At 54.5% G+C, this 20,955-nt stretch overlaps 3 protein-coding genes across 4 annotated transcripts in view; 2 read left to right on the forward strand and 1 right to left on the reverse strand.

Annotated features, from left to right (window-relative positions):
- The window catches only part of LOC133113728 (girdin-like), a 24,768-nt gene extending 23,282 nt beyond the window's left edge, over nt 1-1,486 (forward strand). The window contains exons 5-7 of the mRNA XM_061222978.1: nt 926-983; nt 1,326-1,341; nt 1,400-1,486. Coding sequence (XP_061078962.1) covers nt 926-983; nt 1,326-1,341; nt 1,400-1,486 — 161 coding nt within the window. The remainder of the gene's footprint in view (nt 1-925; nt 984-1,325; nt 1,342-1,399) is intronic.
- The window catches only part of LOC133121737 (adenylosuccinate synthetase isozyme 2), a 296,275-nt gene that overhangs the window by 79,240 nt on the left and 196,080 nt on the right, over nt 1-20,955 (reverse strand). The window lies entirely within an intron of this gene.
- LOC133113744 (girdin-like) overlaps nt 1,486-20,955 on the forward strand; it is a 31,086-nt gene continuing 11,616 nt past the window's right edge. Inside the window, 21 exon segments of the mRNA XM_061222979.1 lie at nt 1,486-1,494; nt 2,476-2,584; nt 2,587-2,615; nt 3,810-3,942; nt 3,945-3,978; nt 6,483-6,564; nt 6,735-6,893; nt 7,442-7,588; nt 8,038-8,113; nt 8,116-8,181; nt 8,765-8,931; nt 10,610-10,747; nt 12,195-12,487; nt 12,713-13,448; nt 13,927-14,054; nt 16,083-16,224; nt 16,705-16,881; nt 17,498-17,659; nt 18,052-18,329; nt 19,718-19,861; nt 20,393-20,579. Of these exon segments, the coding sequence (XP_061078963.1) occupies nt 1,486-1,494; nt 2,476-2,584; nt 2,587-2,615; nt 3,810-3,942; nt 3,945-3,978; nt 6,483-6,564; nt 6,735-6,893; nt 7,442-7,588; nt 8,038-8,113; nt 8,116-8,181; nt 8,765-8,931; nt 10,610-10,747; nt 12,195-12,487; nt 12,713-13,448; nt 13,927-14,054; nt 16,083-16,224; nt 16,705-16,881; nt 17,498-17,659; nt 18,052-18,329; nt 19,718-19,861; nt 20,393-20,579 (3,396 nt within the window).

Consider the following 20,955-nt stretch of genomic DNA (forward strand, 5'->3'; position numbering starts at 1 on the left):
ATGTCAAATGCGTTTGTGTCTCGGCCCTGCCCAGTGTGGGGGTGGAATGGGGACTGGAGGGGGTGCTGAGGATGTCCTACACCCCCCCATACGCTCTTCATCCTGAGGGGCACTGAGACCCTGCACTGAGCAGGAGGGTGGGGTGGTCTCCATAGTTACCCTCAGGGGTCAGAGGTCATGGGGCACTCAGGGGTCTGGGGGGGGCACGTTGTTGTGGGGGGGGTGTTGTGCGCTGTGGGGGGTGACATCAGACTCTCCTGTGTTTATTTTCGTTCTTCCTGGCGGTGAGCGCAGGTGGCCCACTCAGCCGTTGTCCTACTCAGTCCATTTCCTGCTCTGTGTGTATCCATTTCCTGCTCTGAGTGTATCCACTTCCTGCTCTGTGTGTATCCACTTCCTGCTCTGTGTGCACTTCTTTTCCTCGCCGATGTCAGGACAGGGAAAGCCGGAGTGTTTTTACACTGACTCCCACACCGCTGGGACTCCACCTTTTACACACCCTCAGTCTCAGAGGCTGCTGGGACACAACAGTATTATTGGGAATAACAGTTTGTGAGTGTGTGTGTGTACAGCTCACTGTGTGAGTGTGTGTGTGTGCGTGTACAGCACACTGTGTCTGTGTGTGAGAGTGTGTACAGCTCACTGTGTGTGTGTGTGTATAGCACACTGTGTGTGTGTGTGTGTGTGTGTGTGTGTGTGTGAGTGAGTGAGTGAGTGTGTGTGTGTGTGTGTGTGTGTACAGCACACTGAGTGTAGTGTGTGTGTGTCATTGTGTGTACAGCACACTGTGTGTGTGTGTGTGTGTGTATACAGCACACTGTGAGTGTGAGCGAGTCTGTGTGTGTGTGTGTGTGTGTGTGTGTGTGTGTGTGTGTGTGTGTGTGTGAGAGAGAGAGAGAGATAATGGGTTTTTATTTCTTTGCAGAGCAAGGCCTGGAGGAAATGAAGAAATTACTGCTGCTATTACTGGCTGTGCGGTGCAGGTGAGTCTGTGTGAGTGTGTGTGTGTCCGAGTGTGTGTCCGAGAGTGAGTGAGGTGAGTGAGTGAGTGAGTGAGTGAGTGAGTGAGTGAGTGAGTGAGTGAGTGAGTGAGTGAGTGAGTGAGTGAGTGAGTGAGTGAGTGAGTGAGTGAGTGAGTGAGTGAGTGAGTGAGTGAGTGAGTGAGTGAGTGAGTGAGTGAGTGAGTGAGTGAGTGAGTGAGTGAGTGAGTGAGTGAGTGAGTGAGTGAGTGAGTGAGTGAGTGAGTGAGTGAGTGAGTGGGTGAGTGGGTGGGTGGGTGGGTGGGTGGGTGGTACAGTGTCTGAGCTCCTCTGGCGCTGTGGAAGGTTCCGGGACGTCGGCGTGAGCTCAGAGCCCCCCCCCCCCCTCACCCCACCCTCTTTCTCTCTCTCTCTGTCAGTGTGAGGAGAAGGAGGAGTACATCGACCGGATCCAGACCTTAGACTTCCACACCAAGGCCGAGATCGCCTCACACATCCAGAGGTAATGCAGAGAGTATATACATTATACACACGCTCACACATACACACTCACGCACGGCGTGCACACACACTCACTCTGTTTTATATATCCAACTGCTCTTATGAACAGAACTTGACATGCATATAATTTAAAATGCATTGCAGTGCTGTAAATAATTGAAGGGTCAGTGTGTGTATAAATGTATATTGTCACAGAGAGGTTGATGTTGCTTGATCTCATCTCCCCTCTCCCTCCCTCTTTCTCTCTCTTTTCTCCCTCTCTCTCCCTCTCTTTCTCTCATCACCCTCTCAATCGCTCCTCTCCCCCTCCCTCCTCTCCCTCCCTCTCTCCCCCTCTCTCTCTCTCTCCCACTCTCTCTCTCTCTCTCTCTCTCTCTCTCTCACCCTCTCGCTCCCTCCCTCTCCCTCCCTCTCTCTCTCTCACCCCTCCCTCTCTCCCCCTCTCTCTCTCCCTCTCTTTCTTTCTCTCTCACCCTCTCCCTCCCTCTCCCCTCCCTCTCTCTCCCTCTCTCTCCCCTCTCCCTCTCTCTCTCTCCCTCCCTCCCTCCCTCTCTCTCTCCCCCTCCCTCCCTCCCTCTCTCTCCCCCTCTCTCCCCCTCCCTCCCTCCCTCTCTCTCCCCCTCTCCTCCCTCTTTCTCTCTCTTTTTCTCCCTCTCTCTCCCTCTCTTTCTCTCTCACCCTCTCGCTCCCTCTCCCCCTCCCTCTCTCTCCCTCCCTCTCTCCCCCTCTCTCTCTCTCTCCCTCTCTCTCTCTCTCTCTCTCTCTCTCTCTCACCCTCTCGCTCCCTCCCTCTCCCTCCCTCTCTCTCTCTCTCTCCCCCTCCCTCTCTCCCCCTCTCTCTCTCCCTCTCTTTCTTTCTCTCTCACCCTCTCCCTCCCTCTCCCCCCTCCCCCCCCCCTCTCTCTCTCCCCCTCCCTCCCTCCCTCTCCCCCTCCCTCTCTCTCTCTCCCCCTCTCTCTCCCCCTCCCTCTCTCTCTCTTTCTGGCTGGGTCAGGTGACCCATAACCAGGAGAAGGTGCTGGACCTGCAGTGGGTGGAGTCAGGCTCGCTCGCCCCTGAGGGCCTGGACTCTCTCTCCCACAGCCTGGCCTTCCACCTCAAGCGCTGGTGGACGAGAGGGACGAGCAGCTGGAGGTACCGCCCCACGGCCAATCACAACGCAGGTTCACAGTATTACAGCCAATCACATCGCAGGTTCACTGTATTACAGCCAATCACAACACTACAATAACAACATCATATAAATTTGATAAATTTAATATCATATTTTCACATGAAATAAGTATGTGATCCATAGAACAATAGGACTTAATACTTGGTGGAGAAACCTTTGTTGGCAAGCACAGAGGTCAGATTTTTCACGAGGTTTGCACAGATCTTGGGAGGGATTTTGGTCCACTCCTCTTTGCAGATCCTCTCCAAATCCTTAAGGTTCCGAGGCTGTCGCTTGGCAACTCGAAGCTTCAGCTCCCTCCACAGATTTTCGATGGGATTTAGGTCTGGAGACTGGCTAGGCCACTCCAGGACCTTAATATGCTTCTTTTTGAGCCACTCCTTTGTTGCCTTGGCCGTATGTTTTGGGTCATTGTCATTTTGGAAGACCCATCCACAACCCATGTTAGTGTTAGTGTGTGAGTGTGGGTGTTGTATGTTTACAGGTGTGTATGTATGTGTGTGTGCTGTATGTATGTGTGTTGTATTTCTTCAGGTGTATATGTGTGTTGTATTTTTACAGGCGTATGTGTGTGTATGTGTGTTTACAGGTGTATGTGTGTGTGTTGTATTTTTACAGGTGTGTGTGTGTGTGTATGTTTACAGGTGTGTGTGTGTGTGTGTGTGTGTGTTTACATGTGTGTGTGTATGTTTACAGGTGTGTGTGTGTTGTATGTGTGTGTGTGTGTGTTTACATGTGTGTGTGTATGTTTACAGGTGTGTGTGTGTTTGTATGTGTGTGTGTGTGTGTTTACAGGTGTCTGTGTGTGAGTGTGTGTGTATGTGTTTACAGGTGTGTGTGTGTGTGTGTGTGTGTGTGTGTTTACAGGTGTCTGTGTGTGAGTGTGTGTGTGTGTATGTGTTTACAGGTGTCTGTGTGTGTTTGTGTGTATGTGTTTACAGGTGTGAGTGTGTGTTTGTGTGTATGTGTTTACAGGTGTGTGTGTGTGTGTGTGTGTGTGTGTGTGTGTGTGTGTGAGTGTGTGTGTTTTACAGGTGTGTGTGTGTGTTTACAGGTGTGAGTATGTGTTTGTGTGTATGCGTTTACAGGTGTGTGTGTGTGTGTGTGTGTGTGTATGAGTGTGTGTGTTTACAGGTGTGTGTGTTTCCCTGCAGAGGATAGTGGAGCTGACTCAGGAGAGGGACTGTGGTCAGTACTGCCCCCCCGCCCCCTGCACCCAGTCCCCCAACGGATCCCCCAGCATGCACCGCACCGAGAGCCGGCAGCACCTCTCTGTGGAGCTCGCCGACGCAAGGCCAAGATCCGCCGTCTGAGACAGGAGCTGTGAGTCTCCCCCCCCCCCGACATCAACCCCCTCCACAACCCCCTCCACAACCCCAACCCCCTCCACAACCCCAACCCCAACCCTAACCCCAACCCCAAACCCAACCCCCTCCACAACCCCCTCCACAACCCCAACCCCCTCCACAACCCCAACCCCAACCCTAACCCCAACCCCAAACCCAACCCCCTCCACAACCCCCTCCACAACCCCAACCCCAACCCCTCCACAACTCCAACCCCAACCCCCTCCACAACCCCCTCCACAACCCCCTCCACAACCCCAACCCTAACCCCAACCCCCTCCACAACCCCAACCCCAACCTCACCCCAACCCCAACCCCAACCCCAACCTCAACCCCCTCCACAACCCCCTCCACAACCCAAACCCCAACCCCCTCCACAACCCCAACCCCCACCCCAACCCCCTCCACAACCCCAACCCCCACCGCAACCCCCTCCACAACCCCAACCCCAACATCAACCCCAACCTCACCCCAACCCTAACCCCCCACCCCAACCCCCTCCACAACCCCCTCCACAACCCCAACCCCAACCCCAACCCCAACATCAACCCCAACCCAAACCCCCTCCACAACCCCAACCCCAACCCCCTCTACAACCCAAACCTCAACCCAACCCCAACGTCAACCCCCTCCACAATCCAAACCTCAACCTCAACCTCAACCTCAACCTCAACCCCAACCCCAACCCCAACCCCCTCCACAACCCAAACCTCAACCCCAACCTCAACCCCAACCCCCTCCACAACCCAAACCTCAACCTCAACCCCCACCCTGTGAGTCTCTACCCGACTCATTTGACTTTCTCATTAAAAGTGCATTTACATTAGGAGCACCAGGCCAGATGCATTCGAGTATTAGCCCGGGTGCGGTCCCTGTGTTGGCTCAGCTGGGTGCCTCCTCTGTGGCCCTGTGCTGGCTTGCACAGTCTGTCCCAGCTCTGAAGTTATATGTGTGTGTTTTCCTCTCAGTGTCTTTATTGTGATGAACGGTTCGGGGTTTTGTTCTGGTCTGAAATTGAATCAATGAATCAAAACGATTTTCCATCGAGCCCTGATGGCCAGCTGAGCTGGTAGTATTGGGTTCTGTCTCCTGCCTTTATTAAGTGGTGATGTATGTGTCTGGTGTGTTTTGTCTCCTGCCTTTATTAAGTGGTGATGTATGTGTCTGGTGTGTTTTGGCTTGTGTGTGTGGGGGTCCCTTCACCCTCAGTTCTGCCAGCCTGCCCCGCCCTGATCCATACACCAAGCCTCCTCTCCAAATAGTCAGACACCTGGTCTGAGATACTCCTGACTGCGCAAAAATCCTGCAGATTACTACGGGCAGTTTTGAAGGAAATGTCTGTTTTTATGAAAACTCTCGTTCCGTGTGATGGTATGTGTTATAAACTGAGAGTGTTATTTCCAGTGTCTTTTTTAAGTGCATCAGCTGGGTGTTCTGGCCTCTGTGTGCTCCTCTTTCCCTGCTCTGTGTGTTGTGCCAATGTCTGAGGAGGAGGAAGAGAGGCGATCTCTGTCCCTCTGACGGCTAAAACACACAGTGTGAGCATACAGTGACGTTAGCACGATTAGCATGCTGATGGCTAAATCACACCGTGTGAGCATACAGTGACGTTAGCATGATTAGCAGGCTGATGGCTAAAACACACAGTGTGAGCATACAGTGACGTTAGCACGATTAGCATGCTGATGGCTAAATCACACAGTGTGAGCATACAGTGACGTTAGCACGATTAGCAGGCTGGCGGTTTCCCAGTAATGATACGCCATTGAAGATGCTACTCTAATTACAGCCTAGCATACATACAGCACAAGTGCCCCCACATTATCCTCATAATTATCCCACAGTGCAGCGTGGGGCTTTTGCTTCTGAAAGCAAACTAACTGAGGGATCGGAGAGTGAAGCTGAGAGGGCCAGGCTAACATGCCTATATTAGCACTCTGTGTTTCTGTGGACTTATGCGGGGACTTGTGATTGTTGGAGTTGGTGTTTTTAGCACAGTAAATTTAATCCCCCTCTTTTAAAAATTGTTATTGCCTTTTGGGAAAATGATGTCACTGATTTGTGGTTACAGTGTGAGAGAGAGTGTTGTTGTGGTTACAGTGTGTGAGAGAGAGAGTGTTGTGGTTACAGTGTGTGAGAGAGAGTATTGTGGTTACAGTGTGAGAGTGTTGTGGTTACAGTGTGTGAGAGAGAGTGTGTTGTGGTTACAGTGTGTGAGAGAGAGTGTGTTGTGGTTACAGTGTGTGAGAGAGAGTGTGTTGTGGTTACAGTGTGTGAGAATGTGTGTTGTGGTTACAGTGTGAGAGAGTGTGTGTTGAGGTTACAGTGTGAGAGAGAGAGAGTGTGTTGTGGTTACAGTGTGTGTGAGAGAGTGTGTTGTTGTGGTTACAGTGTGTGAGAGTGTCTCTCTCTCCCTCTCTCTCCCTCCCTCTCTCCCTCTCCCTCTCTCTCAGTACAGTGTTAATGTCTCTCTCTCTCTAGGGAGGAGAAGAGCGAGCAGCTGATGGACTGCAGGCAGGAGCTGGAGAACCAGGAGGCGGAGCTGAAGAGGATCCAGCAGGAGGTTCATCATTTACTCAGAGTTCATTATCTGCCTGTGGGGTTCATCATTTACCCAGAGTTCATCATCTGCCTGTTATCTACCTGGGAGGGCTGTAGATTGAGCTGGACATGTGCAGGTTACACACGGGTCACGTGGGTAACGTGTGTATTACACACGCGTGTTCCCTGCAGAACGTGCAGCTGCTGGCGGAGGCGCGGGCGGCGCGGGCGTACCGTGACGAGCTGGACGCCCTGCGGGAGAAGGCTGCGCGCGTCGACAAGCTGGAGAGCGAAGTGGGGCGCTACAAGGAGCGGCTGCACGACATCGAGTTCTACAGGGCCCGCGTGGAGGTATGAGCGCCTACCATAGAGTTCTACAGGGCCCGAGTGGAGGTATGAGCGCCTACCATAGAGTTCTACAGGGCCCGCGTGGAGGTATGAGAGGAACCATAGAGTTCTACAGGGCCCGCGTGGAGGTATGAGCGGCACCATAGAGTTCTACAGGGCCCGCGTGGAGGTATGAGGGACTACCATACAGTTCTGCAGGGCCAGGGTGGAGGTATGAGCAGCTACCATAGAGTTCTGCAGGGCCAGGGTGGAGGTATGAGCAGCTACCATAGAGTTCTGCAGAGCCAGGGTGGAGGTATGACCGCATACCATAGAGTTCTACAGGGCCAGGGTGGAGGTGTGGCTGGATACCATAGAGTTCTGCAGGACCAGGGTGGAGGTATGAGGGACTACCATAGAGTTCTACAAAGTCACAGTGAATATTGAGGTCCACTCCATGTTAGCTGAGAAAGGATCTGAAGTAGGGCCCTTGTCATCGATGCGGTGAGTGTGTATGACTGTATTGTGGGTGCTGAAGGTGTGTGTGTGTGTGTGTGTGTGTGTGTGTGTAGGAGCTGAAGGAGGATAACCAGGTGCTGCTGGAGACCAAGGCCATGCTGGAGGGCCAGCTGGAGGGCTCGCGGGCGCGCTCAGACAAGCTGCACCAGCTGGAGAAGGAGAGCCTGCAGCTCCAGGCCCGCATCCACGACATGGAGATGGTGAGCCCCAGGGCACTCTGGGTCAGCTCTGGCTTTGGATTATCATTACCATTGGCTGGTCTATTGTCCAATCAGGTGCTCTCCAGTGCCATTGGCTGGTCTATTGTCCAATCAGGTGGTCTACATTCAGCCCATTTTACTAGAACAATCACTTTTCCAGTAATAATAATAATAATTTCCTATTTAGCTGACACCTTTATCCAAAGCCACTTACTGATTAGACTAAGCAGGAGCCAATATCCCCTGGAGCAATGTGGGGTTAAGGGCCTCGCTCAAGGGCCCAACAGCTGTGCAGATCTTATCGTGGCTACACCGGGGCTTGAACCACCGACCTTCCAGGTCCTATTCATGCACCTTAGCCACAGGCTGCGCTGTAAAACTGATTGGTCTCCAGTATGTCATGTGTGTACTTATGTGTACTTGTGTGTATGTGTGTGTGTGTGTCTCAGGACCGGGATGGAGACAGGAAGCGGATTGAGGAGCTCCTGGAGGAGAACCTGTCTCTGGAGATGGCTCAGAAGCAGAGCATGACGAGTCGCTGCACCTGGGCTGGGAGCTGGAGCAGCTGTCCAAACCGCCAGAGCTCATGGAGGGTGAGTCTCCCCCCTCCCCCCTCCCCCTGCCCCCCTACCCTCAGGCCGGGGCGGAAACTTCTGGAAGGACCAGGGGACATCTCCTCTAGCCGGCCAGTTAGGAAATGGGAATGGGAACACAGTTTGGAATAATGATCACATCCCCTGACAATATAATACTGTATTTCAATAACTTCAGTTATGGCCCTTCTCTGGAGAGTTCCTCACTGTGTGTGTGTGTGTGTGTGTGTGTGTGTGTGTGTGTGTGTGTGTGTGTGTGTGTGTGTGTGTGTGGCGTGTGCGTGTTTTGCGTGGCGTGTGCGTGTTTTGCGTGGCGTGTGCATGTGCGTGGCGTGTGCGTGTTTTGCGTGGCGTGTGTGTGTGTGGGGCGTGTGCGTGTTTTGCGTGGCGTGTGCGTGTTTTGCGTGGCGTGTGCGTGCCGTGTGCGTGTTTTGCGTGGCGTGTGCGTGGCGTGTGCATGTGCGTGGCGTGTGCATGTGCGTGGCGTGTGCGTGTTTTGCGTGGCGTGTGCATGTGTGTGGCGTGTGCGTGGCGTGTGCGTGGCGTGTGCGTGGCGTGTGCGTGTTTTGCGTGGCGTGCTCAGCCCTGCCACAGAAGTCCCTGGGCCTGGAGGTGAGTGAGCTGACCTCCAGCCGGCTGCTGAAGCTGGAGCGGGAGAACCAGACGCTGCAGCGCACCGTGGAGCAGCTGGGGGGCGCCGGGGAGCCCGAGAGCCACGCCCAGAGGGAGAACCAGAGACTTGCCGAGCAGGTGGGCAAGCCGCACACCTGTACAGGTGCAGGAGACTGGGGGGGTTTGAGAGGAACAGGTGTGTAATCCTGGCTGCTGTAAGCACCCCTGGGCCATGGCTGTGAATTCATTAGCACGGGAGCAGGGATGCAGCTGAACACGCTGCTTTACTGAAGACCATAACTCATTAATCACTTCAGTCAGGTGTCGCAGAGTGCGGCTAAAACAAACACCCACACCGGCCCTTTGCAGGTGGAACTGGACACTGGTTTAGGACGCAGTCTGTAGATGAGCAGAGCAGAGCTGGAGAAGTCTCTCCTGGAGCCTCTACAGCGAGAGAACCTGACTGCACAGGAAGGACATTAAAAATAGCTGCCTGTCTGGCAGAAACATTTCACGTTTTTCGCCCATGAACATCTTCGTCAAACCGGGAAAGGGAAGTTGACGCTCCCTTTTTAGCTCAAAAGACAGAAGTAGATCTGAGAGGAGGAAGGCTGATGAGATGAAGAGCTTTAGAACCGGTCTCTGTGGTTTTACTTTAAGTGTTTAACTGGTTGTGTTTAAGCTGAATACAAATGAACTTCCTGTGGAGTAGAAAATAAATGCATTTTTAAACAGTCTGCAGCTCCCAGAGATGCTGTTTTTCATAAATAGTGATAGAACAGCCTGCTGGCTGCTTTATATACCAAAGCAATGGTGCCAGATCTCCAGTGTAGGAGCTTGTGTGAGTGTGTGTGTGTGTGTGTGTGTGTGTGAGAATAAGTGTGAGAGAGTCTCAGTACTGCTGTGTGAGTGTGTGAGTGTGTGAGTGTGTGAGTGTGTGAGTGTGTGAGTGTGTGTGTGTGTGTGTGTGTGTGTGTGAGTGTGTGTGTGTGCGTGAGTGAGAGTTTCAGTGCTGTGTGTGAGTGTGTGTGAGTGTGTGTGTGTGAGAGTGTGTGTGAGAGTGTGAGTGTGGTGTGAGTGTGAGTGTGAGAGTGTGTGCGAGTGCATGTGTGTGAGCAAGCGAGAGTCTCAGTGCTGGGTGTGTGTGTGTGTGTGTGAGTGTGTGTGAGTTTCAGTGCTGTGGTGTGTGTGTGTGTGTGCGTGTGTATGCGTGAGTGAGAGTTTCAGTGCTGTGGTGTGTGTGTGTGTGTGTGTGTGTGTGTGTGTGTGTGTGTGTGTGCGTGCGTGCGTGAGTGAGAGTTTCAGTGCTGTGGTGTGTGTGTGTGTGTGTGTGTGTGTGTGTGTGCGTGAGTGAGAGTTTCAGTGCTGTGTGTGAGTGTGTGTGAGTGTGTGTGAGTGTGTGTGTGTGAGAGTGTGAGTGAGAGTGAGTTTCAGTGCTGTGTGTGTGTGTGTGTGTGTGTGTGAGAGTGTGAGTGAGAGTGAGTTTCAGTGCTGTGTGTGTGTGTGCGTGCGTGAGTGAGAGTTTCAGTGCTGGGTGTGTGTGTGTGTGTGTGGTGCGTGCGTGCGTGCGTGCGTGAGTGAGAGTTTCAGTGCTGTGTGTGTGTGTGTGTGTGTGTGTGTGTGTGTGTGTGTGTGTGTGCGTGAGTGAGAGTTTCAGTGCTGTGTGTGAGTGTGTGTGAGTGTGTGTGAGTGTGTGTGTGTGAGAGTGTGAGTGAGAGTGAGTTTCAGTGCTGTGTGTGTGTGTGTGTGTGTGTGTGTGTGTGTGTGTGTGTGTGTGTGAGTGAGTGAGTTTCAGTGCTGTGGTGTGTCTGCGCAGCTGAAGCAGCTGGACAGCGAGATGAGCGCAGACAGGCAGAGTCTGCGCAGTGCAGAGGAGCTGAACGCTGAGCTGCTGAGAGAGAAAGGGCAACTGGAGGAGACGCTGGAGACACTGAGAGACTCGTCTGAGAGACAGGTACCCCTACCATGCCCCCTATCCACTACCCCTCAGCCTGTACCCCAACCCTACCCCCTACCCCCTACTCACTCACCCTGTACGCCAACCCTACCCCCTACCCCCTACTCACTCACCCTGTACCCCAACCCTACCCCCTACCCCCTACTCACTCACCCTGTACCCCAACCCTACCCCCTACCCCCTACTCACTCACCCTGTACCCCAACCCTACCCCCTACCCCCTACTCACTCACCCTGTACCCCAACCCTACCCCCTACCCCCTACTCACTCACCCTGTACCCCAACCCTACCCCCTACCCCCTACTCACTCACCCTGTACCCCAACCCTACCCCCTACCCCCCTACTCACTCACCCTGTACCCCAACCCTACCCCCTACCCCCTACTCACTCACCCTGTACCCCAACCCTACCCCCTACCCCCTACTCACTCACCCTGTACCCCAACCCTACCCCCTACCCCCTACTCACTCACCCTGTACCCCAACCCTACCCCCTACCCCCTACTCACTCACCCTGTACCCCAACCCTACCCCCTACACACTCACCCTGTACCCCAACCCTACCCCCTACTCACTCACCCTGTACCCCAACCCTACCCCCTACCCCCTACTCACTCACCCTGTACCCCTACCCCCTACCCCCTACTCACTCACCCTGTACCCCAACCCTACCCCCTACTCACTCACCCTGTACCCCAACCCTACCCCCTATCTGCTATACCCCGACCCTACCCCCTACCCCCTACACACTCACCCTGTACCCCAACCCTACCCCCTATCTGCTATACCCCGACCCTACCCCCTACTCACTCACCCTGTACCCCAAACCTACCCCCTACCCCCTACTCACTCACCCTGTACCCCAACCCTACCCCCTATCTGCTATACCCCGACCCTACCCCCTACCCCCTACACACTCACTCTGTTCCCCCATCCTACCCCCTACACACTCACCCTGTACCCCAACCCTACCCCCTATCGGCTATACCCCGACCCTACCCCCTACACACTCACCCTGTACCCCAACCCTACCCCCTATCTGCTATACCCCGACCCTACCCCCTACTCACTCACCCTGTACCCCAAACCTACCCCCTACCCCCTACTCACTCACCCTGTACCCCAACCCTACCCCCTATCTGCTATACCCCGACCCTACCCCCTACCCCCTACACACTCACTCTGTTCCCCCATCCTACCCCCTACACACTCACCCTGTACCCCAACCCTACCCCCTATCGGCTATACCCCGACCCTACCCCCTGCTCACTAACCCTGTACCCCAACCCTACCCCCTATCGGCTATACCCCGACCCTACCCCCTGCTCACTAACCCTGTACCCCAACCCTACCCCCTACCCCCTACACACTGACTCTGTACCCCAGCCTAGCCCTCCCGTGCTGGTGGGTGTGTGAGTCTCCCGTCTCTCCGGGTTGCCCCAGGTGCAGGTGCTGGAGCAGGAGAAGGAGCGGCTGTCGCAGACGGTCTCGGCGCTGCGGGAGCGCTGCCAGATCGGGGCGGAGGCGCGGGTTCTGGACGTGGAGCAGGAGAACCGGGCTCTGCACGCGGCGGTCAGCGACGGCAGGGCCCAGCTCAGCCGGGCGGAGTTTGAGCACGCGCGCCTGCGGAAGGATCTGGAAGCGCAGCGGGAGAGGGCCGAGCGGGCGGAGGAGCTGAGCCGGGAGAACGAGGCCCTGCAGAAACGCCTCGCCGCCCTGGGCCTCACCTGCGACAGGTGAGGGGCTCTGCTGCCTCAACGACACACCTGGATGTGTCTGAGTGCGGCGTGTGAGAGTGTGTGAGAGTGAGAGAGTGAGAGAGTGAGAGAGTGAGAGAGTGAGAGAGTGAGAGTGAGAGAGAGTGAGAGCGCCTGAAAGCGCGTGAGAGTGCGTGCGTGTCAGCAGTAATAATATTAATAATAATAATAGTAATAATGGTAATAAGTGTTGGACGCCAGCAGGCTGGAGGCGGTGGAGAGGGAGCGTGGGGAGCGGGAGCAGGAGGTGCGGGGCCTGAGGAAGAGGCTGGATGGCCTGAGGGCCACGGAGGTGCAGCTGGAGGCCCTGGAGAAGGAGAACGCCCAGCTGGAGGGGCAGAACCTGGAGCTGCGGGCGGCCGGGTCACGAGCCTCCCAGCTGGAGCAGGAGAACCGGGACCTGGAGGCGGAGCGGACCCAACTCCGGAAGAGCCTGGAGCTCCTCAGGGCCTCCAGCCGGAAGACGGAGCGCCTGGAGGCCAGCTGCCAGGGCCTGGACACGGAGAACCAGCGGCTGCAGAAGGCCCTGGAGAACAGCTCCCGCAAGATCCAGCAGCTGGAGGACGAGCTGCGGGAGGTGGAGCAGGAGAACCAGGGCCTGCAGCGCAGCCTGGAGGAGCTGAAGATCTCCAGCAAGCGCCTGGAGCAGCTGGAGCGCGAGGGCCGGGCCCTGGAGCAGGAGAGCGCCCAGCTGGAGAAGGACAAGAAGCAGCTGGAGAAGGAGAACCGCCGGCTGCGGCAGCAGGCCGAGATCCGGGACGCCTCGCTGGACGAGACCCAGGCCCGGCTCGCCGCCCTGGAGCAGGAGAACCGCGCCCTGGGCAAGGAGGCCGCCGTGTACCGGGACTCCTGCGGGCGGGCGCGCGACCTGGAGAAGGACAACAACGAGCTGCTCAAACAGGCCACCATCGACAAGAAGACCCTGCTCACCCTGCGGGAGGTAACACACTGGATTCTTCTGCTGCTGCTGCCAGTGTGTTAGCGGTATTGTGTCCTGGGTGTAGTTAGCGGTACTGTGTCCCGGGTGTAATTGGTGGTATTGCGTCCCGGTTGTAGTTAGCGGTATTGTGTCCTGGGTGTAGTTAGCGGTACTGTGTCCTGGGTGTAGTTAGCGGTATTATGTGCTAGGTGTAGTTAGTGTTATTGTGTCCTGGGTGTAGTTAGTGTTATTGTGTGCTGGGTGTAGTTAGTGTTATTGTGTGCTGGGTGTAGTTAGCTGTATTATAAGATCAAACAGGCCCTGGTCCTTATCTTTGTTGTGCAAGTAGCAGTTGAAATTGTACTATCCTCTAGGGTCTTTCAGTGCACTTATCCCTGGTTATGGGTATGCACTTTGTTGTACGTCGCTCTGGATAAGAGCGTCTGCCAAATGCCATTAATGTAATGTACTGTAATGTAATGTATTGTCCTGGGTGCAGGAGCTGGTGAATGAGAAGCTCAAGGCCCAGCAGATGAATAACGAGCTGGAGAAGCTGACCCACGAACTGGAGAAGATCGGCCTGAACAAGGAGAGACTCCTACAGGACGAGCAGAGCTCAGACCACAGGTACACTCACCTGTGGTACACTCACCTGTCCACTTTACCACAGGTACACTCACCTGTCCACTTTACCACAGGTACACTCACCTGTGGTACACTCACCTGTCCACTTTACCACAGGTACACTCACCTGTGGTACACTCACCTGTCCCCTTTACCACAGGTACACTCACCTGTCCCCTTTACCACAGGTACACTCACCTGTCCCCTTTACCACAGGTACACTCACCTGTCCACTTTACCACAGGTACACTCACCTGCGGTACACTCACCTGTCCCCTTTACCACAGGTACACTCACCTGTCCCCTTTACCACAGGTACACTCACCTGTCCCCTTTACCACAGGTACACTCACCTGTGGTACACTCACCTGTCCACTTTACCACAGGTACACTCACCTGTGGTACACTCACCTGTCCCCTTTACCACAGGTACACTCACCTGCGGTACACTCACCTGTCCCCTTTACCACAGGTACACTCACCTGTCCCCTTTACCACAGGTACACTCACCTGTCCCCTTTACCACAGGTACACTCACCTGTGGTACACTCACCTGTCCACTTTACCACAGGTACACTCACCTGTGGTACACTCACCTGTCCCCTTTACCACAGGTACACTCACCTGTCCCCTTTACCACAGGTACACTCACCTGTCCCCTTTACCACAGGTACACTCACCTGTCCACTTTACCACAGGTACACTCACCTGCGGTACACTCACCTGTCCCCTTTACCACAGGTACACTCACCTGTCCCCTTTACCACAGGTACACTCACCTGTCCCCTTTACCACAGGTACACTCACCTGTGGTACACTCACCTGTCCACTTTACCACAGGTACACTCACCTGTCCACTTTACCACAGGTACACTCACCTGTCCACTTTACCACAGGTACACTCACCTGTGGTACACTCACCTGTCCCCTTTACCACAGGTACACTCACCTGTGGTACACTCACCTGTCCCCTTTACCACAGGTACACTCACCTGTCCACTTTACCACAGGTACACTCACCTGTGGTACACTCACCTGTCCACTTTACCACAGGTACACTCACCTGTCCACTTTACCACAGGTACACTCACCTGTGGTACACTCACCTGTCCCCTTTACCACAGGTACACTCACCTGTCCACTTTACCACAGGTACACTCACCTGTGGTACACTCACCTGTCCCCTTTACCACAGGTACACTCACCTGTCCCCTTTACCACAGGTACACTCACCTGTCCCCTTTACCACAGGTACACTCACCTGTGGTACACTCACCTGTCCACTTTACCACAGGTACACTCACCTGTCCACTTTACCACAGGTACACTCACCTGTCCACTTTACCACAGGTACACTCACCTGTGGTACACTCACCTGTCCCCTTTACCACAGGTACACTCACCTGTGGTACACTCACCTGTCCCCTTTACCACAGGTACACTCACCTGTCCACTTTACCACAGGTACACTCACCTGTCCACTTTACCACAGGTACACTCACCTGTGGTACACTCACCTGTGGTACACTCACCTGTCCCCTTTACCACAGGTACACTCACCTGTGGTACACTCACCTGTCCACTTTACCACAGGTACACTCACCTGTCCACTTTACCACAGGTACACTCACCTGTCCACTTTACCACAGGTACACTCACCTGTGGTACACTCACCTGTCCACTTTACCACAGGTACACTCACCTGTCCACTTTACCACAGGTACACTCACCTGTGGTACACTCACCTGTCCCCTTTACCACAGGTACACTCACCTGTCCACTTTACCACAGGTACACTCACCTGTGGTACACTCACCTGTCCACTTTACCACAGGTACACTCACCTGTGGTACACTCACCTGTCCCCTTTACCACAGGTACACTCACCTGTGGTACACTCACCTGTCCACTTTACCACAGGTACACTCACCTGTGGTACACTCACCTGTCCCCTTTACCACAGGTAACCTCTGACCCGTCAGGATTCTCCACAGGTACACTCTCACCTGTCCTCGTGTGTTTGGCCCACAGCAGGTACCAGCTGCTGGAGTCTAAGCTGGAGTCCACCCTGAAGAAGTCCCTGGAGATCAAGGAGGAGAAGATCGCCGCCCTGGAGGCCCGACTGGAGGAGTCATCCAACCTGAATCAGCAGCTGCGGCAGGAGCTGAAGACTGTGAGTCACACACACACACACACACACACACACTCACACACACACACACACACACACACTCACACACACTCACACACACACACACACACACACACACACACTCACACACACACACACACACTCACACACACACACACACACACACTCACACACACTCACACACACACGCACACACACACATAACCACACACGCACACACGCACACACACACATAACCACACGCACACACACATAACCGCACACACACACACATAACCACACACACACACGCACACACACATAACCACACACACACACGCACACACACGCACATAACCACACACACACACACGCACACACACACACACACACATAACCACACACACACACACACACATAACCACACATAACCACACACACACACACACAGAAACACACACACACACAGGGTGACCGGAGCCAAAGCAGTGAGACCTGATGGTTGACCTTTGACCGCTGCAGGTGAAGAAGAACTACGAGGCGCTGCAGCAGAGAGAGGAGGAGGAGCGCATGGTGCAGAGGTCCCCCCTCAGGGCGGGAGAGGAACTGCAGGCGGCCAGTAAGTGGGAGAAGGAGAGCCGGGAGGCGACCAGGGAGCTACTGAAGCTGAAGGACCGGCTCATCGAGGTGGAGAGGAACGTGAGTGCTGCCACACACACACACACACAGACGTATAACACACTACAACCACACAACCACACACACACACGTATAACACACTACAACCACACATTACAACCACACACACACACACACACACACGTATGACACACTACAACCACACACATACACACACACACACACGTATGACACACTACAACACGTATAACACACTAACAACACACATAACACTAAATCACATATAACATACACCATGTATAACATTACAACGTGCGTGCGTGTGCGTACATATGTATGTGTGAGTGTGAGGAAGGTGCTCAGGCCCTGGTGCTCAGGCCCTGGTGCTCAGGCCCTGGTGCTCAGGCTCAGGCCCTGGTGCTCAGGCCCTGGTGCTCAGGCTCAGGCCCTGGTGCTCAGGCTCTGGTGCTCAGGCTCTGGTGCTCAGGCCCTGGTGCTCAGGCTCTGGTGCTCAGGCCCTGGTGCTCAGGCTCAGGCCCTGGTGCTCAGGCTCTGGTGCTCAGGCCCTGGTGCTCAGGCTCTGGTGCTCCGGTGCTCAGGCTCTGGTGCTCAGGCCCTGGTGCTCAGGCCCTGGTGCTCAGGCCCTGGTGCTCAGGCCCTGGCGCTCTCTCTGCAGAACGCCACGCTGCAGGCGGAGAAGCAGGCGCTGCGCACGCAGCTGAAGCAGCTGGACACGCAGAGCGGGAACCTGCAGGCGCAGATCCTGGTGCTGCAGAGACAGACGGCCTCCCTGCAGGAGAACAACACCGCCCTGCAGACCCAGAACGCCAAGCTGCAGGTACGCCCGCGCAAGGGGTCTGCCCGCACCAGGGGTCTGCCCACACCGCTGCATCATGGGAAGGGTGGGGTCTGTCTGCACTGCTGCATCATGGGAAGGGTAGGGTCTGTCTGTGCTGTGCCCCAGGGTTAATAGTAATTCTGTTTGGGGCTTTCTGATTGGTCAGGCTGAGCCCTCTCCTGGCTGTGTGGCCACCTTTTGAATTCTTTCTGTTTTTAAAATGTCCGATATGGAGATTTCAGGCATTATAAGTTCAAGTGGAGCGGTTTTAAATGTTTTAGCAGTTCCAACAGCAGCGTTTGACCAGCGTCCAGTGGGAGGTGTAGTGATGTAGGGGTGGCGTTACCTTCAGCCCCACAGTGGGGTGTAACCCCTCCCCCCGCCCCCCGCAGGTGGAGAGCTCCACGCTGAGCTCCCAGGGAGCCGTGCTGCGGGCGCAGAACGCCCAGCTGCAGAGCCAGCAGTGCAGTGCGGAGAGCGGCAGGGAGGGGGCGCTGCGGGAGCGGGAGGAGCTGCGCTCCGCCCAGGAGCTGCTCCTGCGGGACCACGAGCGGCTGGCGGCGCTGCACGAGCGGCAGGCGGGGGAGTACGAGGCGCTCATCGCCAAGCACGGCGGCCTCAAGGCCGCCCACAAGAGCCTGGAGCTGGAGCACCGGCAGCTGGAGGACCGGTGAGCCCCGCAACGATCCTGCAACGCTCTGTCAACATTCACACAACGCTCTGTCAACGCTCCTGCAACGCTCTGTCAATGTTCTCACAACGCTCTGTCAACGCTCTCTCAACATTCACACAACGCTCTGTCAATGTTCTCACAACGCTCTGTCAACATTCACACAACGCTCTGTCAACGCTCCTGCAACGCTCTGTCAATGTTCTCACAACGCTCTGTCAACGTTCACACAACGCTCTGTCAACGTTCCTGTAACACTCTGTCAACATTCACACAACGCTCTGTCAATGTTCCTGTAACACACTGTCAACATTCACACAACACCCTGTCAATGTTCACACAATGCTCTGTCAATGTTCCCACAACGCTCTGTCAATGCTCCTGCAACACTCTGTCAACATTCACACAACGCTCTGTCAATGTTCCTGTAACACTCTGTCAACATTCACACAACGCTCTGTCAACGTTCCTGTAACGCTCTGTCAACATTCACACAACGCTCTGTCAACATTCACACAACGCTCTGTCAATGTTCCTGTAACACTCTGTCAACATTCACACAACGCTCTGTCAATGTTCCCACAACGCTGTCAACCTTCTCACAACGCTCTGTCAATGTTCTCACAACGCTCTGTCAACGTTCCCACAACGCTCTGTCAAAGTTCCTGTAACACTCTGTCAACATTCACACAACGCTCTGTCAACGTTCTCACAATGCTCTGTCAACATTGACACAGCGCTCTGTCAATGTTCTCACAATGCTCTGTCAACATTCACACAACGCTCTGTCAATGTTCACACAATGCTCTGTCAATGTTCCCATAACACTCCCTCAACCTTCCCACAACACTGTCAGCACTGTCTCAATGCTCTCATTCTCATATTGTACTAAGTAGTGTTGGAGGCACTCTGTGTTGGAGGAGGTCTGTATTGGAGGAGGTTTGTGTTGAAGGCGGTCTGTGTTGGAGGTTGATGGTGGTCTGTGTAGCAGTAGTCTGTATTGAAGGCGGTCTGTGTTGGAGGTTGATGGTGGTCTGTATTCAGGGCGGTCTGTGTAGCAGTAGTCTGTATTGAGGGCGGTCTGTGTAGCAGTAGTTTGTATTGAGGGCGGTCTGTGTAGCAGTAGTCTGTATTGAGGGCGGTCTGTGTAGCAGTAGTCTGTATTGAGGGCGGTCTGTGTAGCAGTAGTCTGTATTGAGGGCGGTCTGTGTAGCAGTAGTCTGTATTGAGGGAGGTCTGTGTAGCAGTAGTCTGTATTGAGGGAGGTCTGTGTAGCAGTAGTCTGTATTGAGGCGGTCTGTATTGAGGCGGTCTGTATTGAGGCGGTCTGTATTGAGGGCGGTCTGTATTGAGGCGGTCTGTATTGAGGCGGTCTGGCGCTGCTGCAGGTATAACCAGCTGTTGAAGCAGAGGGAGCAGTTGCAGCGCTTGGAGCAGGAGCTGAAGGCGGAGCGAGGCAACATGCTGTCGGAGAGTCGCGACCACAAGGCCACGGCCGACCAGTACCACAAACTCAAGGAGGAGAACAACAAGTGAGCTTCAGCCATGGGGCACACAGCCCTGACTGAGTGTTTAAGAGTGTGTCCCTGTGGGGAAAGTGTTTGTGTGTGTGTGTGTGTGTGTGTGTGTGTCCCTGTGTTCAGGGGGAAAGTGTGTGTGTGTGTGTGTGTGTGTCCCTGTGTTCAGGCTGAAAGTGTGTGTGTGTGTGTGTGTGCGCGTCTGTGTTCAGGGGGAGTGTTTACAGCGTGTGTCCCTGTGTTCAGGGGAAAAGTGTGTGTGTCCGTGTCCGTGTCCCTGTGTTCAGGGGGAGTGTTTACAGCGTGTGTCCCTGTGTTCAGGGGAAAAGTGTGTGTGTCCGTGTCCGTGTCCCTGTGTTCAGGGGGAGTGTTTACAGCGTGTGTCCCTGTGTTCAGGGGAAAAGTGTGTGTGTCCGTGTCCGTGTCCCTGTGTTCAGGGGGAGTGTTTACAGCGTGTGTCCCTGTGTTCAGGGGAAAAGTGTGTGTGTCCGTGTCCGTGTCCCTGTGTTCAGGGGGAGTGTTTACAGTGTGTGTCCCTGTGTTCAGGCTGAACGCCGCTCACGCCCAGTTGCAGAGGGACTCTGAAGTCCTGCAGGCAGATCACAGGGGGCTGAAGACCCAGCTGAACAGCGGGAAGCTGGAGCAGACCCGGCTGGAGGCGGAGTTCGCCAACCTGAAGGAGCAGTACCAGCAACTGGACATCACCTGCACGAAACTCACCAACCAGTGCGAGGTACAGGAACCCCTGTCACAAAATTTGCTAATGTAATAAGATGCTTGTTAAGACTGTCACTTTTTAAAGTGTAAATGTGTGCAGTGTCAGTGAATGTGTGAAGTGTCAGTGAATGTGTGTAGTATCAGTGAATGTGTGCAGTGTCAGTGAATGTGCTCAGCGTCTGTAAATGTGCGCAGCTTCTGTAAATGTGCGAAGTGTCTGTAAATGTTTGCAGTGTCAGTGAATGTGTGCAGTATCAGTAAATGTGTGCAGTATCAGTGAATGTGTGCAGTGTCAGTGAATGTGTGAAGTGTCAGTGAATGTGTGAAGTGTCAGTGAATGTGTGCAGTGTTAGTGAATGCGCACAGCGTCTGTAAATGTGCGCAGCTTCAGT

The sequence above is a fragment of the Conger conger genome, chromosome 2 (assembly GCF_963514075.1).
Source record: "Conger conger chromosome 2, fConCon1.1, whole genome shotgun sequence".
Taxonomy (NCBI): Eukaryota; Metazoa; Chordata; class Actinopteri; order Anguilliformes; family Congridae; genus Conger; species Conger conger.